The sequence below is a fragment of the Lipophrys pholis genome (genome assembly GCF_963383615.2).
Source record: "Lipophrys pholis genome assembly, contig: SUPER_23_unloc_1, whole genome shotgun sequence".
NCBI classification, from domain to species: Eukaryota; Metazoa; Chordata; class Actinopteri; order Blenniiformes; family Blenniidae; genus Lipophrys; species Lipophrys pholis.
In genome coordinates this window covers 146,176-163,776 of record NW_028292329.1, presented here as the reverse complement: position 1 = coordinate 163,776, position 17,601 = coordinate 146,176, and the positions used below count along the sequence as shown (strand labels likewise).

Genomic DNA, 17,601 nt, shown 5'->3' with positions numbered 1-17,601 from the left:
CAGGTGAAAATGCCTCGGGGTTGCGTTTGGTCTTTTTTGGTGTGTTTTGAAACAGTTGTGTGTTCCCCCGTTTCCATGGCGACGGGAGCAGTTTCAAAAAGTTGCTTTTTTCCAGTTAACGGTGTCGCGTAACATAGTAATAATCACAATCATGCCAATGATCCTAATCATACCGAGAGGTTTGTGTGAAAGCTGAAGGTTGAACAAAGCTGATCTCCTTCGACCGCGGCGTCTCCAGTGCTGCGGGATGTGTTGCCATGGAGACGCTTGCCGCGACGCCCGCTACAGTCATCTCGTGAACCGGTGGTTCGAATCGGTTAAAGGAGAAATAGCGCGGCATGGAAGAAGTCCGGATATTTTTTTCAATGCGGAAAGTGATATTAAACTGAATAAAACCTTCAGAGGTCTGGTCAAACGTTGGACACGTCATTAGAAAACGGCTGCATCCACTTCATGAATCAACTTGTTTGGTCGGTGATGATTTAGAGAAGAACTGACCTCTTACTCTGTCAGATCTGGTCCTCCTGGATAAGAAGTCGTGCGGTGAACTTCGGGCGACGTTGAGGACGATGCTGAGCGACTGTGAGAGGAGAGAGGCCCGGATCCAGGAGCTGGTCCAGTGCAACAATCAGCTGAAGTGAGACACAACACTCCTGAAACACCCCCCAATAAACACCCCTGAAACACTCCGAAAACACCCCGAAGACCTCTTCTAAAATACCCGATATACTGCAAAAACACCCTGCAGAACACTACTAAAACACCTTGCAGAACACTCCTAAAACACCTTGCAGAACACTCCTAAAACACCTTGCAGAACACCCCTGAAACATCCCTGAAGCACTCCTAAAACACTGAGAAGAACACCCCTGAAATACTCCTGAAACACCCTGCAGAACACTCCTAAAACATCTTGCAGAACACTCCTAAAACACCTTGCAGAACACTCCTAAAACACCTTGCAGAACACTCCTAAAACATCTTGCAGAACACTCCTAAAACACCCTGCAGAACACTCCTAAAACACCTTGCAGAACACTCCTAAAACACCCTGCAGAACACTCCTAAAACACCCTGCAGAACACTCCTAAAACATCTTGCAGAACACTCCTGAAACACCCTGCAGAACACTCCTAAAACATCTTGCAGAACACTCCTGAAACACCCTGCAGAACACTCCTAAAACATCTTGCAGAACACTCCTAAAACACCCTGCAGAACACTCCTAAAACACCCTGCAGAACACTCCTAAAACATCTTGCAGAACACTCCTGAAACACCCTGCAGAACACTCCTAAAACATCTTGCAGAACACTCCTGAAACACCCTGCAGAACACTCCTAAAACACCTTGCAGAACACCCCTGAAACATCCCTGAAGCACTCCTAAAACACTGAGAAGAACACCCCTGAAATACTCCTGAAACACCCTGCAGAACACTCCCTAAAGAATCTTGAAACACTCCTGTGTGTGTTTCAGAGAGCAGGTCCAGCACCACATGGGCCGAGCTGTTCGTCAGACTCTGAAGGTCACAGACCTGCAGGTCCTTCTGGACCAGGTGAAGACCCGGGTCCAGGACCTGGAGGAGCGCTTCCTGAGCAGGACCATGGAGAACCAGGTCCAGACCCAGGAGCTGCAGCAGGAGAAGGAGGAGGTCCAGGTAGGAGGTCTGAGGAGGTGGGAGAGTTTGTGTTGGCGGTGAAGAAGACGGTTTAACTTTCCTCTCAGAGACGGAGTGAAGTTCTGCAGCAGAAGCTGCGAGAGCAGAAACAGGAAGTGGCTCGGCTCCGCAGGAAGCTCCACTTCACCGTCAGAGAAGAAGAGACCAGAAAGACCCAACAGGCCCGGACCTTCCAGAAGGTCTGCAGGAGGGTGGTCCACCAGAGTCCTGCAGACCAGCAGTAAGAACCAAGCCCTCAATCCTCAGCAGCGTCGGTTCCTGGAGGCAGAACCACGTTCTCCAGATGTTCTCTCGCGTTTGCAGGATTCTGGATGTGATGGACTTCTATGAGACGAAGCTGGCTCGGGTTCTGGAAGAACTCAGGTAGAACCCGTGAAACAAAGCGTCTGAGAAGGTGTTTAGAACGTCTCTCCCTCCGGTCTCTCTGGTTCCAGGTCAGGATCTGATGGAGGAGGAGTGAAGGAGACCGTTGTCGAGGTGACGGTTCCTAACCTTCATGATCAGGTTCTCCAGAGAACTGTGGTTCCTTCTCGGGTTCACCAGGACCAGGAGCAACACAGCAGGTCTGACGAGGTCCAGGAAGTCCAAACAAGGTGCGTTTCTGTCTCCAATATGAGTCAAGCTCTTCGTGAGATTATAATCTGAGATGGGAAATGTGGTTTTTCTCTCATCCTGGTCTCATGTTCTACTCATGTTCTCCTCCTGCTCTTATCCTGGTCTCATCCTGGTCTCCTCAGACCTTTGGAGGGCGTCAGGGAGCAGAGCTTGGAAACCACAAAGAACCTGAGAGAACTTCTGGACCTGGGTAACCTCTGGAACCTCTAGAACCTGTAGAACCTATAGAACCTTTGCTGGTCCTCCTCAGAGCTTTGCCTTCACTTCTGTCTCTGTGTGTCAGACTGCAGAGCTCCTGCTGCTGAGGAAGACCACCAGGAGGACCACCAGGAGGTCCACCAGGAAGACCACCAGGAGGACCACCAGGAGGTCCACCAGGAGGACCACCAGGAGGACCACCAGGAGGTCCACCAGGAGGACCACCAGGAGGTCCACCAGGAGGTCCACCAGGAAGACCACCAGGAGGACCACCAGGAGGTCCACCAGGAGGACCACCAGGAGGACCACCAGGAGGTCCACCAGGAGGACCACCAGGAGGACCACCAGGAGGACCACCAGGAAGACCACCAGGAGGACCACCAGGAGGTCCACCAGGTGAACCTGCTGGTCTCCTGCTTGGAGCGCCACCTGGAGGATGAAGGCCTCCACAGGTCAGCTGCTTCATCTCATCTCCACCTGGTTCCTAAGAATTTCTGCTCACTGTGTGCCCTCCTCCTCCTCCTCCTCCTCCTCCTCCATCCTCCTCCTCCATCCTCCTCCTCCTCCTCCTCCTCCATTCTCCTCCTCCTCCATCCTCCTCCATCCTCCTCCTCCATTCTCCTCCTCCTCCTCCTCCTCCTCCTCCTCCTCCTCCTCCTCCATCTCCATCCTCCTCCTCCATTCTCCTCCTCCTCCATCCTCCTCCTCCTCCTCCATCCTCCTCCTCCTCCTCCTCCTCCTCCTCCTCCTCCTCCATCCTCCTCCTCCATTCTCCTCCTCCATTCTCCTCCTCCTCCTCCTCCTCCTCCTCCTCCTCCTCCTCCATCCTCCTCCTCCTCCATCCTCCTCCTCCTCCTCCTCCTCCATCCTCCTCCTCCTTTCTCCTCCTCCTCCATCCTCCTCCTCCTCCTCCTCCTCCTCCATCCTCCTCCTCCTCCTCCTCCTCCATCCTCCTCCTCCATTCTCCTCCTCCTCCATCCTCCTCCTCCTCCTCCTCCTCCTCCTCCTCCTCCTCCTCCTCCATTCTTCTCCTCCTCCTCCTCCTCCTCCCTCCTCCTCCTCCTCCTCCTACTCCTCCTCCATCCTCCTCCTCCATCCTCCTCCATCCTCTTCTCAGCATCATCATGAAGCTGAAGCAGCACCAGGAGTTCTTCCCCAGGTTCTACACACTGATGAAGGAGATCCTCAACACGCTCGGTAACACACACATTCACACTAAATCTAACGTTGATGCTTGTTTCCTATAGTTTGTCAAATCTATTAAAAATACATCCGATCAGGACATCCTAGTTTTAATGCTCGTGTGTGTGTGTGTGTGTGTGTGTGTGTGTGTGTGTGTGTGTGTGTGTGTGTGTGTGTGTGTGTGTGTGTGTGTGTGTGTGTGTGTGTGTGTGTGTCCCAGGTGTGAGTCAGCTGGACGACATCCTTCCTGCTCTGAAGAGTTTGACTCAAACTTCTCACTGAAACTTTGTTCTTGGTGTTATTGTGACGTTCATATAATTAGAAGAAAGCAAATAAAACTGACATGCAGTCACATATAGTTACACACACACACGCATAACAACATATAGTGACACACACAAAGTAACGCACACACACATACGCACTAACACACACACACACCCTACCATAAACTAACACACACACTTGTGTCTTAAGGATTGTTTATTCTTACTTCCTAGACCACTGTTGTTTTTGACATCATATAAATAAAGTTTGTTTGAATATCTTCTCTTGTTACATGTCTGTGGTTATGTCTGACTTAATCACGTATCGGAATTTCAACAATTGTCATTATTTTAAATAAATAGCCACTGTCCCCCGTCCTGAATTAAATGGTACATTCCGATATTTAAGCCGTTACCTTGGTGACGGTGTTCTCGCCTGCCCCCCTCCGTCCTGAATTAAATGGTACAGTCCGACGTGCTGAGCCGTTGGCATGGTGATGGTGAACGCTAGAAGTAGATCGGGTAGACTCGGGGCGGGTCAGAGAACCGAGACCAGAACTGGGACCAACACCCGGAGCACTTTGTACAGCGTACCGGTCTCTGCGGGGCAACATGGAGTTCTCCCAGGACGTCCTGGTGGACTTCCTGCTGCGGAGCGGGGGAAAAGTCTCCAACTCGGCTTTGTTGGAGCACTTTAAGCCGCTGTTCCCGCAGGACCAGCAGGGCAGGGCGTCAATGCGGGACACGTTTAAAAAGTGCGTGGACAGCGTGGCAGCGGTCCGGACTCAGGGCGGCGTGAGGTACGTGTGTCTGAAGAAGCGTTTCCGACCTCCTGTGGAGGAGAACCGGACCGGAAGTGACCCAGAAAAGAGCGTTAAAGGGGAGACCGCCTCGTGCGCGAGCTCAGGTGATGACGCGGCGCAGAAGCCTCGAGCCGCTGCACCTGGATCAGATTCCGGAAGTGACGTGCAGGTGTGTGTTCCGCATGCCTCCACCTGTGTGTCAGAGAAAGTTTGTGAGGAGCAGCGCCAGATGGGGAACAGAGAGAGTTCTCGACACTCGGACCGGCGGTCCAGGAAGGAGGTGGTGGTGCTGAGGCCCCCTGACATACCCGTCATCACTGTGATCCAGGCGTCGCCGCTCCCCGCCGAGGCGGCCGTCTTCAACCTGCCCGAACCTGCTCGGACAGGAACAGCCCTGCCTGGAGCCTCCGGGTGCAGGCTCACCTGTGGAGAGCGGGGAGCGGTGGACTATGGGGACGAGGCCCACCTGGACGCTGAGGAGCTGAGCGGCGAGGACTCCCCGAAAGGCAGCCGCAGACACTTCATCCAGGCCATGATGAGCAGCTCCCCCGACGTGAGGCGCAGCATGGTCCTGCGGAACTGGGACCCCGAGGTCCTGCGCGGCGAGGACGCCGGCGACGCCACGTCCCTGGCGTCCTCGCTGGAGGAGGAGCGCACCGCCGTCACTCTGGACCCGGTGGAGCACGAGTGGATGATGTGTGCGTCGGACGGCGAGTGGCGCAGCCTGCAGCGCCTCCTGGAGGGCGACCCCGGCCTGGTCCTGAAGAAGGACTTCGTCACGGGCTTCACCTGCCTGCACTGGGCCGCCAAGCACGGGAAGCCCGAGCTCATCGCCCTGATCGTCAACTTCGCCCGGCAGCACCACGTCCCCCTCAGCGTGGACGTCCGCTCCAACTTGGGCTACACGCCGCTGCACGTGGCCGCCATGCACCACCACATGGAGGTGGTGAAGCTGCTGGTGGGCGCCTACAGCGCCGACGTGGAGGCACGGGACTACAGCGGCAGGAAGGCCTGCCAGTACCTGAAGGACGGCGTGAGCGGCGACATCCAGGACATCATCGGGGCGTTTCAGAGCGCCAAAGACCGGCCGGTGGCGCTCCGGGACGACGACGACGACGACGACGGCGGCCGCTGGAGGCTCTCCAAGGTCCTGCAGTCCAACCTGAAGCCCCTCAGGACGCTTCAGCTGGGGGACTCTGTGGACGGAGACGAGCCCGTCCTCCGGAGGAGGGCGTCCCTCAGCAGGATAAAGCCCAGGCTGCAGAAGCTTCGCAACAGGACGTCGCAGCTCGTCCACAGCGCCACCTTCCACGGAAGAGACGACCTGGAAGCTTCCAGGAAGGGTTCCTTCCGGTTCCGGCCCAAGACTAATTTCTTTGGATGAGGAGACGGTGGCGGAACGTTCCAGATCGTTTGGATCGAACCGATTCCATATAGTTCATGACGACGCGATAGAAAACTACAAACTCTGCTGTCGGTTTTGGGTTTCTGACTTTTGTCTCTTTGCGAATTTTACCATGAATCTCAAACAATCAAAATGTAAATACTTCTGTACTTTTGGTGATTAAATCATGATCGGTGGCACTTTTCTTTCGGAAACGGCGTATCGACTGGCAGTCGTTCTTGCGTTGTCGTTTCTGAAACGTTTGACAGTCCCGCGGCATCGTTTTGAAAGCGACGCCCGTTGGAAAGCGAAAGTTTTGCATTTCCACTCGGGAACGTCGTCGTGTAAACGTAGCGTTGAATGTACAGGATATGGAAACATTTACGGTGATGTTGCCGAAACAATAAATTTCTTATTACCTTCCGGGTCTGAGTACGGTCGCCATCTTTTAGCTGTTTAATCTCTGAGATTAATGTGGATTAAAAGACAGGGTAGACTGGATGCTACCGACACACACACACACACACACACACCAGGGAATACAGGAGTCTTGTAAAAACACTTTTATTTTGGTTTTCTTTGACATTCTGAATCCTCAGAAACAAAACTCTGAAGGCACTTTTTCAAACTTCGGTCTGAGGACGGATTAAAAAAGGACGGAGGAGAACGTTTGTCGGATTAGTTCACCGTCAGTCACTTGTTTTTCCTCGGTAATTCCACAAACGTAGGCAGCGTGCATCTGTGGGATGAGCAGCAGCCTGTTCATCCCACAGATGCAGCAAGGAAAAAAATAATCCCATTTAAGTCAAGTGATGATCTGAGTGCAGCAGCAGGAAGTCTTTAATCTCACAGCGCAGCTCGCACGCTAATGTCAGCATGCTAGCAGTTTTATCCCAGGATGGATTACTTCAGATTGGATCTCCTCAGGTGTGTGGGTCTCAGGTGTGTGGATCTCAAGTGTATGGATCTCCTCAAGTGTGTGGGTCTCCTCAGGTGTGTGGGTCTCAAGTGTATGGATCTCCTCAAGTGTGTGGGTCTCAAGTGTATGGATCTCCTCAAGTGTGTGGGTCTCCTCAGGTGTGTGGGTCTCCTCAGGTGTGTGGGTCTCGGTAGATGTTCAGGCGTCCTGCAGCCCACAGAGCTGGCAGCTCTTCTTCCACAGCTCGGCCTGCAGCTCCGAGTCGTAGGACAGCGGCGACGACCGCTTCTTCTGCCCGTTGTACAGGTAGCAGGCGCCCACGCCCTCCATCTCCGTGGAGACCGCCGCCAAGATGGAGACGGACGCTCCTTCAGCCGGAGTCTGAGAACCAAAGACAAACAGGAGATGAGCTGGTGAGCAATGGGTGAAGAACAGGTTAGGAACATGAGAGGAACAGGTGAGGAGCATGTAAAGAATGTGTGGAACATGTGAAGAGCGGGTGGGGAACAATTAAAGAAACAGGTGCGGAACATATGAGGAACAGGTGAGAAACAGGTGAAGAACATGTGAGGAACACTTTGGGAACATGTAAAGAACAGGTGAGGAACATGTGAGGAACACGTGTTCTAGGACCCACCCTGAACACGATCTTGGCCACAGGTTTCTTCAGGGCCTGGGCGAGGCTCCACAGGTTGTCGTAGAGCGCCGTGTCCACCATGCCGGGGTCGACGGCGCTGACGCTGACGGAGAACCCCCCCGAGGTCAGCTGCTCCTGGAGGTAGTAGGTGAAGAGCACCAGAGCCAGTTTGCTCTGAGCGTAGGCTCCGTGGGAGCTGTAGCAGGCCCTGGGCACCGGGACATGGGGACATGGAGGTCACATGGAGCTCTCATTAAAGAACGTGTGTCCCCGTCCCTCTGGCCTCTCACCTCCTGTTCAGGTCGCCCATGTTAATGACTCCAGCGTAGTGCGTGGCGGAGGACATGTTGACGATCCTGGAGCCCCGCCCCGGACGTCCCGACCTCTTCAGGTCGTCCAGCAGCAGGTTGGTGAGCAGGAAGTGACCCAGGTAGTTCAGGCAGAAGTGGAACTCAAAGCCGTCTTCGGTCTGAAGCTCAGGAACCAGCATGGTGCCGGCTAGTGGACGGGAGGCGTCACTGCAGTGAGCAGCGTTGCGTGCAGTGTGTGTGTGTGTGTGTGTGTACAGTGTGTAGCAGCTCACCGTTGTTCACCAGTACATGCAGTGGTAAACCTCTGGACTTGAATTTCTGCACAAACTGCCGAACCGACTTCAGAGAGGTCAGATCGAGGAAGACGAACTCCACTGGAACGAAGAAAAGATAAAAACAAACAAAAAAAATAATAAACTCAAAGTGTGTGTGTGTGTGTGTGTGTGTGTGTGTGTGTGTGTAACCTAGTTTCTGGGTGCATGCAGTTGTGTGTCTGTGTGTGCACACATTTATAACAAGGTGTGTGTATGCGTGCGTTTGCAACCATGTGCGTGTCCAAGTGTGTGTTTGTGTGTAAGGAAGCAGACGTTTGCCTTGGTGTGTGTGTGTGTGTGTGTGTGTGTGTGTGTTACTAGGCGTGTGTGCGTTAGTAACAAGGTGCGTGCTTAAAGGATTAAATAGTTTCTAAAAGATGAAACCGGTTTTAAAGCTCAATTCGAGTCTGAATAGTTTCTCTGGAGTCCGACTGAAACTTTTTGCGATTATTAATCCTAATCCGAGCTCATTGTGACTAAACAACCTGCCACCTGCGTCTAATCCTCAGTTGCAGGACAGATTACAAGCGGTTACCTTTCCCCTCCACGTCCTCCTGCTGGATCTTCCGGACCGCGGCGGCGCCCTCTTCTGGCTCGTTCCCGGCTGAACATGACGCAGATCACACCGACTTAATCTCAGCTCTTTCAACACGTAGATCAGACTCTCCAAACGGGGGTCCTACCTATGATAACATGCATGCCCAGGTGAGCCAGGCGCCGCGCCGTCTCAAAGCCCATCCCTCTGGTTGCCCCCGTCACTATGGCAACCCTCCCACTCTGCCTGGGCAGGACTGTGGAGCAGACAGGGAGCACATGACAAGGTCTGTTTCCAGGAAGTGAAGACGTACAAATATCGGGGGGGGGGGGAGGGGGGGGGGGGAGTCAAATTAACGTAACACACTAGGTGTGATTATCTTAATTCAAACATGTTAATTAAAGCCCCGTTTCCGTGGCAACGGTTCAAGTGAAAACAGCTCTTTTTCTTTGTTTCAGAAAAGTTGTGCGTTCACACAGCGTTTCAAGTGAAAACGCGTAATTTTCTCGTTTCCGCTTCAGAAAAGTGCACGACGACGTTTCAAGTGAAAACTTCTCGAAAAGTGGCCCGTCGCGCGCATGTAGCAATAGTTCTGCGTTTCAGAAACGACGCGCTTGTCACCGTTTCCACAGAGACAAGGCATTTTCAAAAAGTTGCCTGTTCCAGCTACCATGGAGCCGGAGCAAAGTTTAGTTTTCCCACCCGTTTCCACGGAGATGGGGTGTTTTCAGAAAGTTGCAATTCATTGTTTCACCAGAGCATTTTCAAAAAGTTGTGTTTCCAATGGAGAAGGATCATTTTTCAAAAAGTTGCATGTTTTCACGGAGATAAAGCATTTTCAAAAAGTTACTTTCCCACGGAAACGGAGTCGGAGCGTTTTTAAAAAAGCCGTGTTTACATGGAGATAGAGCATTTTCAAAAAGTTGCACCCGCCATCATTTCCACGAAAACGGAGTCAGAGTATTTTGAAAAAAATTGGTTTTCCATTTTCAATTGAAAACGCTGCTTGGTAAACAGTTTTAATTCTTGGACTTGACAGAAGACAAAGACTAAAGAGAAATGTCAAAATGTTACTTTCTGCAGCCGTCATCAGCTCAAACCCTGGAACAAAGTACTACCGGAATATAAAAGTCAAGTTTAACAACTCAGCGGCTGGAGTTAAAAGTCTGAACATTGGCAGAGACTGTGCAACTTGTTAAGCACAGTGGCGCCTCACCAGATCATGTTTTAGAAACAATTTTTTCAGTTACGTAACCAAAAGATACCAAAACGGTTTCAGCTGACAGTATTTATTTTGTATATTTTCAGCCTCCTGACTCAGCTGCTTCCAGATTTTAGGTTACTTAGAAATTAAACGAGACAAAAACCACACAGGAGGAAGAGAGTTTTTTTTCGAGAACAACGTTTATACGTGTGTTTTTAAAAGTTTTACCTCAGGGGTGTCAAAGAGACGGCCTGTGGACCAAAAGCAGCACGCGTGAGAGTAACTGCAGTTCCTAATTTGTCCTCTAGAGGTCCAATCGTCTCCTACTCCTCGAGTGAGGGTGAGCCTTGGAAAACATGCTGGAGGTTCCACGTGGCGTTGCCGTGGAGACGGAAAGAATCATGAGAATGAAATTTGACACCCCTGATGTGAAAAGTCGGACCATTCGTGCGAATATTTGTCCCATAAAGTCAACAAAGCAGCCGTCAGTCCAGAGGAGGAAACGGGCCGACCCCGTCCGCCTCGTCCCCGCACGGCTCGGGCTCGTAGTAACTGCGCAGGTTCTCGTACAGGAAGACCTGCTGGTCCACCAGGGCCGGAGCGATCCGGTTTCTCTTCCCGCACAGAGCGGCGCCCGAGGAGCTGAACAACCGGTGGCAAGGAGCGCTGGTGGCAGGGATGCACCAGTACTTCTGCAGGACCTTGGAGAAGGTGGGGAACAAGGGCGTGTGGCTGGACCACCACAGCAGAGGGTCTTCGTTCAGACCCAGAACCCTCTGGGACTTGTAGTTGCTCAGCTCCTCCACCACCTGGGCGTGCAGCTCCTCTTGGCCCTGGTCTGTGTCCGACTGGCAGAAGATGGCGGCCAGCGGGTTCTCCTGGGTGCTGCTGGCGGGAGCGTCTCTCTGCAGGGCTTGCTTCTTGCTGAGAGGCTCGTCGGACACCAAGGAGAACTCGTCTAGGCAGGACCGCTCCGAGATCTGCTTCTCGAGGATCGCCTTGGTCTCCTCGATGACGGTGCTCTCCACCTTTGAGCGTTCCTGAGTGGACAGGAACGGGAGCTTCTTGTACCGGGGATCCAAGAAGGTGGCGATGTTGAGGAAGGTTGAGATCTCTTGGGACAGCTGGGAGTCCTGCGAGTAGGTGCTGAACAGGACCTTGGAGACCACCTCCTTGGTCATGCTGATCTCCTTCAGGTCCTGCTCTTTGACTTTCAGGGTGGTGCTCAGGAGCATGTGGAGCACCGGTTTCACCATGCTGATGGTGGGATACCGGCAGGAGCTCATCATGGTGACCACGGCCTTGAAGGGCTTCAGGACTTCAATCAAACCGTCCAACAAGGCCCAGTCCGCCCCGTCGAAGCTGAACCGCTGGCTGCTGGGACTCTCCATGAGCGTCGCCGTGACGGCGACCTGTTGCTCTTTGAGTTTCTGGAGCATCGCCAGCGTGAGCAGCCAGGACCGACCGCGGTCCGTGAGCAGGGCGCTCGGAGTCAGGCCGTACTGCTTCTGCTTTTCTCTCAGGACGTACGCCGCCGTCTCCAGGAAGTGATCCACCAGTTTGCGGCAACACCCCAGGAAGCCGTCGACCCTGGGCAGCTGGAAGGCCTCGTCCATGGCGCGGTTGATGGTGTGTCCGAGGCAAGGCATTTTGACCGAGAGCTCCAGCAGCGAGCAGGCTTTGACGACGTCCTCTGAACCGTTGGTGGTGGCGCCGCTGACTTTGTGAGTTATGCCCCACTCCACGAAAGCCTCGTACATGGCTCTGGTGATGTTCTCCGCCGTGTTCTCCTCCTGCACTTCGAAGGTCTTGAGGCACCTGTTGGTCAGGGAGAATCCGGCGGCGCCGTTGTAGTTGACGGAGTGGAGCGAGAGCGAGATGTAGGTTCTGCTCTGGGTTTGGCTCTGCCACAGGTCAGTGGTGACGCCGCAGTTCATCACCCCCGTGAGCTCGCCGAAAACCACGTCCCTGGTGCGACAGTACATCTGAGGAACCATCTTGACCGCGAGGTCGTTTTTGCTCGGAGGCGAGTATCCCGGATCGACGGTGCTCATCAGGTTCCTGAAGGTCGGTTCTTCCACGATCGAAACGGGATACAGACCCTCGCAGACGAAGTTGATGACGGCCATCGTCAGGTCGTTGTGTCGCCGGTTCTCGTAATCTAAACACGGCCTCGGGTTCGATTCCGGCGGCTGCTGCTGCTGCTGCTGCGGACCGGCGGGTTCCGTCTTGATCCTGGAGTACGTCGTGGCAAACACCTCGCGCATCTGGTCCGTGTTGCTTTTCACCAGCTCGCTGAACTCCACGGGGTGGTTCTTCTCCAAGTGGTACGACAGGTTGGAGGTGTTGCCAGAGTACGCGATTTGGCTCATACATACGCGACAGTATATCCGCTTCCAGTGTAAAATACAGCCGTCGGCGTCGGTGTCGAAGCCAAAATACTTCCACACTTTGCTTTTTGCCCGTGGGTGTGCGACCAGATTGAGGCCGGCGCAAGAAGGTCCTGAACTTTTACCCTCCATGGTTCTGTGGGTGGCGTCCCTTACTGGGAACCTAACGAGAATAGTGAAATACACATTTCAGGATGATTACAACATCAGAGACACTCGGAGACGGGGTTTTGACATCCTCCAGTCCTGCTACAAGACAAATGGTAGAGTAGTGAGAAACCGCTGTGGCCTGCGATCAGGAACGTTTACAAAACTGCGTCAGGATTGGTGCCGTTTTTATTTTCAATGACTGACTTTGGGCCCGTTTAGATGGCAACGATTTCAACTGAAGGTGCAAAACTTTTGTTTAGCGTGACAACGGAGTCACTTGAAAGCGAAACTTTTCGAAAACGGCTCGTGGCCTGACATGAGAACTCCGTCGTTTTCAGTGTCTCTGCCGTTGCCGTGTAAACAGACGTTGTTTTCAGACCGTGTCAACGCAAAACGTTTCTGAAACTTATTGTTTTTAATCTCTACATTTTAGGTTCAACCCTTCGTCTTTAGTTTTGTTAGTCTTAGCATTTAGTCTTTAGTCGCAACATTTATTTTTTAGTCTCAACATTTAGTCTTTAGTCTGAACATTTAGTCTTTAGTCTAAACATTTAGTCGTTAGTCTAAACATTTAGTCGTTAGTCTAAACATTTAGTCGTTAGTCTAAACATTTAGTCATTAGTCTCAACATTAAGTTTTTAGTCTCAACATTTAGTCGTTAGTCTAAACATTTAGTCGTTTAGTCTAAACATTTAGTCGTTAGTCTAAACATTTAGTCATTAGTCTCAACATTAAGTTTTTAGTCTCAACATTTTGTCTTTAGTCTCAACATTAAGTTTTTAGTCTCAACATTTCATCTTTAGTCTTAACATTTAAAGTTTAGTCTCAACATTTAGTCTTTAGTCCAAACATTTAGTCGTTAGTCTAAACATTTAGTCGTTAGTCTAAACATTTAGTCATTAGTCTCAACATTAAGTTTTTAGTCTCAACATTTAGTCGTTAGTCTAAACATTTAGTCGTTAGTCTAAACATTTAGTCATTAGTCTCAACATTAAGTTTTTAGTCTCAACATTTTGTCTTTAGTCTCAACATTAAGTTTTTAGTCTCAACATTTCATCTTTAGTCTTAACATTTAGAGTTTAGTCTCAACAGTAAGTCTATATTCTAAACATTTAGTCTTTAGTTAATATTAAACTCACCTGCAGTTTTCCATCTTAAAGCTACACGGTTCTTCTATAAACGGTTCTTAAGTTAAATCTAAATCTAGTAGAACTGCATCGTGTCCCTGATGTGTCCTCCAGTTTGTATTGCCGAGACTTTAGGAGGAACGTTCCAGCACCTGATCCGTCCAGAGTCCTGATCCGTACAACTCGTGATTTAACTGGAAAAACCCAAATGCTGGGATTTTTCCTCTCCGGTCACACGTTCTAGTGTTTTTCACAGAGTTGGATATTCCAGGAGGGGAAAAAAAAATCCCGAGAATTTGGGAAATTTCCAATTAGCCTTTAGCGGCGCACATTCTTTGAGCGATTACGAGCATAAATCTTAAATCTCCGTGTCCACGCACAGTCCTCTTTTGTCCTCCTGCCGTCACATGTTTTATTTTGGCATCAAGATTGTGGCTTTCCTCTCAGATCCATGTCTCTGTAGTCTTTTTACTCATTTTGTCTTTTTAGTCTCAACGTTGTGTCTTTAGTCTTTTTAGTCTCAACGTTTTGTCTTTAGTCTTTTTAGTCTCAATTATTGTCTTTAGTCTTTTTAGTCTCAATGTTTTGTCTTTAGTCTTTTTAGTCTCAACGTTTTGTCTTTAGTCTTTTTAGTCTCAATGTTTAGTCTTTAGTCTTTTTACTTTCAATGTTTTGTCTTTAGTCTTTTTAGTCTCAACGTTTTGTCTTTAGTCTTTTTACTCTCAATTATTGTCTTTAGTCTTTTTACTTTCAATGTTCTGTCTTTAGTCTTTTTAGTCTCAACGTTTTGTCTTTAGTCTTTTTACTCTCAATTATTGTCTTTAGTCTTTTTACTTTAAATGCTTTGTCTTTAGTCTTTTTAGTCTCAATGTTTAGTCTTTTTACTTTCAATGTTCTGTCTTTAGTCTTTTTAGTCTCAACGTTTTGTCTTTAGTCTTTTTAGTCTCAATGTTTAGTCTTTAGTCTTTTTACTTTCAATGTTTTGTCTTTAGTCTTTTTAGTCTCAACGTTTTGTCTTTAGTCTTTTTACTCTCAATTATTGTCTTTAGTCTTTTTACTTTAAATGCTTTGTCTTTAGTCTTTTTAGTCTCAACGTTTTGTCTTTAGTCCCGACATTTCCACTTTAGTTTCTTCAGTCTCAACATTGACAGATCCCTATACAACATGAAGTTAAAGGGTTTAACCCTCAGCATGAAGGCAGTTTTACAAATCTCTCACAAAGTGATGTTAAACATCTGGAATAAAACCTTCGCTGCAGGAGTCGTACATGTTAAATATACATCTAAGAAATGACTGATGTGTTTCAGGATGGATTCATGAATCCGATTCACATCTTCCTTCACGCTCATGATTGTCACTATTCACACTGATTAATAACATTATACCTCGATCACATGTCACTGACACATTATTGTGAATTAATTATACATGAATGATGCATTAATTACACATGAACAACCCTTTGAGTGTCAATTACACGTTAAACACACGTTACCTGCATGTCAATTACACATTAATTACACATTAATTACACATTAATTACACATTAATTACACATTAATTACATGTTAATTACATGTTAATCAGACTTTTCATTGCATGTCAAGCACATTATTATGTGTTATTTTACAGTTAAATTACAAAGGAAACTTTAACATCCAGGTGACAGGTGAGATAAAGACAGTCTCTTTCTCTCTCTCTCTCTCTCTCTGTCACTCTCTGTCAATCTGTGTGTCTCTCTCTCTCTCTCTCTCTCTCTCTCTCTCTCTCTGTCACTCTCTGTCAATCTGTGTGTGTGTCTGTCACTCTCTCTCTCTCTCTCTCTCTCTCTCTCTCTCTCTCTGTCACTCTCTGTCAATCTGTGTGTGTGTCTGTCACTCTCTCTCTCTGTCACTCTCTCTCTGTCACTCTCTGTCAATCTGTGTGTCTCTCTCTCTCTCTCTCTCTCTCTCTCTCTCTCTCTCTCTCTCTCTCTCTCTCTCTCTCTCTCTCTCTCTCTCTCTCTCTCTCTCTCTCTCTCTCTCTCTCTCTCTCTCTCTCTCTCTCTCTCTCTCTCTCTCTCTCTCTCTCGCGCGCGCGCTCATCCCTCCATACCTGGCAGGGTGAAGGACTTGTTGAAGACCTGGTACAGAAGCACCTTGATGCCGCACATGTAAAGTCTGAGCAGCGGAACCAGAACCGAGCCCAGATCCGACCAGCGCCACATCCTCCTGCTTCCTCCGTGGTGTCCCCGCGTAAAGCGTCCGGCCGCCCCGCGCGCTCCGGCGATATATATCACAAGGTTCTGCCCGCGTGACGCGGCATCACGGCAGGCAGATTATTCCGGATTAAAAACGTTAAAATGCTCACTGTTTATTTTCTCCTGGAGGCTCAATCCTGTGAAACACTGCTCTGCTGTAGTTTTTCATGATTTATAATCCGTGACAGAATAATGATCATTTCGTTAGGCAGTCCGGAAGAGAATCCTCAAATTGGAAACTCCAAAAATCACCACTATAATCTCGACTCCACCATCAACAGCAGAAAAAAAAACAACTCAATGAAATCTGAAAGTATGATAAAATAAAATAATAAAACTTGTTTCATTCTGTAGTTTTCAGCTCTTTACTTACGATGAACTTCTGAAACACAAATTGAACTCCTCTTCAACTCCGGCAGCGGAACCGCCGCTCCAGAACAACCACGCTTTTTAAGTGAAGATCTGAAAGTGAGATGTCGGATCCGCCGCACACATAATCCGCAGAACAAATCAAATCTTCTGGTGCATTTTAAACCTCATTAAATCAGATGTCAAATCAATTCAAAGAAATCCATTTTAAAGCAATGTGTAAACTTGTTTTGGCCTTGATTAATAAAAGAATGGATGATAATGGCAAACAAAAAAGTCAAAATAATACAATTTTAAAAAGATAAAATGTTCAAATAAAGTTGAATATCTTAAGATAATAATCTCACATTAGCATTGTTTTTTAATTTAGTTAAAAATCGTGAAAAAAAAGCAAAAAATAAATCAGTTAATCTTTGAAAATGTGTATTTATTATCAAATGAATCGATCGTGTTTCTTTAAAGATAGTTCAAGGTTACTGTGCAGAGTACAAACACTAAACAATAAAGTAATAAACTGAGCGGCAAATAATCAAATATTTAAAAAAAATTTTTTTTATTCATTTCAGAAAAGTTTCGCGTTTACACAGCGACGTTTGTTTACAGGGTAACGGCAGCAACACTGAAAACGATGGAGTTGGCGTGCCAGGCCAGGAGACTTGTGCGCTGTCGGTTGCTTTTACAATGAAACCACACACACATACATGGAGAGAACAAAAACATTGGGTTGCGCAGCGGCAGCGACTTTCAACAAGTTGCCTTCGCCACCGTTTCCATGGAGGCGGAATCAGAGTGTTTTCAAAGAGTCGCATTTTCAGCGGTTCCGAGCGCCGTTGTCGTGGAAACGGCCCCCCCCCCCCCCCCCAAAAAAAAAAAAATAAAACGACAAAAGCTTTGTGTTTTCACCAGATATCTTCCTTCTGGTCGATAAAGCTTTTTGAATGGTCTCGGGCCCAAATACATCTTAGGTTGACTTGTAGAATATAAAACCTCCGGAGGTTTTACTCCACCGTTCCTCCAGTCAGAAACAAACAAGGTGAAGCAGCTTTTAGCGCCTGTGGAACAAACTTCCTGAAGACCTGAAGACACACTCATAGGGACTTAAAACGTCCCTATACGCACGGGCTGTTGAATATGAAATCGACTTGACCTACTCAGTAAACTAATCTCAATAAATCTTTTTTTTATTATCCTTTTTCCTCATTGCTTGTTTTAATGCATTTCTTTCGTTTCTTCATTCGTGATGGATTTCTTTCATTCCTTTGTAAAGCCCCGTGTTT

General features: G+C 48.9%; 4 protein-coding genes across 4 annotated transcripts in view; 2 read left to right on the top strand and 2 right to left on the bottom strand.

Moving 5' to 3' along the window:
- Positions 1 to 4,223, top strand: part of cep70 (centrosomal protein 70) — a gene marked incomplete at its 5' end in the record, with an annotated part of 4,651 nt that extends 428 nt beyond the window's left edge. Inside the window, 9 exons of the mRNA XM_080493622.1 lie at positions 514 to 637; positions 1,480 to 1,660; positions 1,729 to 1,901; positions 1,985 to 2,044; positions 2,116 to 2,274; positions 2,419 to 2,486; positions 2,580 to 2,946; positions 3,612 to 3,691; positions 3,897 to 4,223. Coding sequence (XP_080349748.1) covers positions 514 to 637; positions 1,480 to 1,660; positions 1,729 to 1,901; positions 1,985 to 2,044; positions 2,116 to 2,274; positions 2,419 to 2,486; positions 2,580 to 2,946; positions 3,612 to 3,691; positions 3,897 to 3,958 — 1,274 coding nt within the window. The 3' untranslated portion in view covers positions 3,959 to 4,223. The remainder of the gene's footprint in view (positions 1 to 513; positions 638 to 1,479; positions 1,661 to 1,728; positions 1,902 to 1,984; positions 2,045 to 2,115; positions 2,275 to 2,418; positions 2,487 to 2,579; positions 2,947 to 3,611; positions 3,692 to 3,896) is intronic.
- A 200-nt stretch (positions 4,224 to 4,423) lies between these two features.
- On the top strand, positions 4,424 to 6,678 carry LOC308127954 (ankyrin repeat domain-containing protein SOWAHC-like). Its single transcript, XM_080493610.1, has one exon. It carries the CDS (start codon positions 4,555 to 4,557, stop codon positions 6,127 to 6,129), a length of 1,575 nt encoding a protein of 524 aa, XP_080349736.1. The 5' UTR covers positions 4,424 to 4,554; the 3' UTR covers positions 6,130 to 6,678.
- On the bottom strand, positions 6,671 to 13,901 carry dhrsx (dehydrogenase/reductase (SDR family) X-linked). The gene is made up of 7 exons (XM_080493612.1): positions 13,729 to 13,901; positions 8,994 to 9,101; positions 8,846 to 8,914; positions 8,269 to 8,370; positions 7,976 to 8,183; positions 7,686 to 7,893; positions 6,671 to 7,429 (listed from the first exon to the last, which is right to left on the bottom strand). The coding sequence occupies exons 2-7, from the start codon at positions 9,046 to 9,048 to the stop codon at positions 7,247 to 7,249; spliced, it is 825 nt and encodes a 274-aa protein (XP_080349738.1). The 5' UTR covers positions 9,049 to 9,101; positions 13,729 to 13,901; the 3' UTR covers positions 6,671 to 7,246.
- On the bottom strand, positions 9,836 to 15,955 carry LOC308127952 (E3 SUMO-protein ligase ZBED1-like). Its single transcript, XM_080493605.1, has 2 exons — positions 15,811 to 15,955; positions 9,836 to 12,602 (listed from the first exon to the last, which is right to left on the bottom strand). Exon 2 carries the CDS (start codon positions 12,569 to 12,571, stop codon positions 10,535 to 10,537), a length of 2,037 nt encoding a protein of 678 aa, XP_080349731.1. The 5' UTR covers positions 12,572 to 12,602; positions 15,811 to 15,955; the 3' UTR covers positions 9,836 to 10,534.
- Between the last annotated feature and the right edge of the window lie 1,646 nt (positions 15,956 to 17,601).

Excerpts from the sequence above, each read along its gene's own strand:
- LOC308127954 (XM_080493610.1), top strand. The coding sequence starts at position 4,555 with ATGGAGTTCTCCCAGGACGTCCTGGTGGACTTCCTGCTGCGGAGCGGG.
- dhrsx (XM_080493612.1), bottom strand. The coding sequence starts at position 9,048 with ATGGGCTTTGAGACGGCGCGGCGCCTGGCTCACCTGGGCATGCATGTT. Across the intron at positions 8,915-8,993 it reads GGGCATGCATGTTATCATAG|CCGGGAACGAGCCAGAAGAG; the intron begins GTAGGACCCCCG and ends CGTCATGTTCAG. Across the intron at positions 7,430-7,685 it reads TGGCCAAGATCGTGTTCAGG|ACTCCGGCTGAAGGAGCGTC; the intron begins GTGGGTCCTAGA and ends TTTGGTTCTCAG.
- LOC308127952 (XM_080493605.1), bottom strand. The coding sequence starts at position 12,571 with ATGGAGGGTAAAAGTTCAGGACCTTCTTGCGCCGGCCTCAATCTGGTC.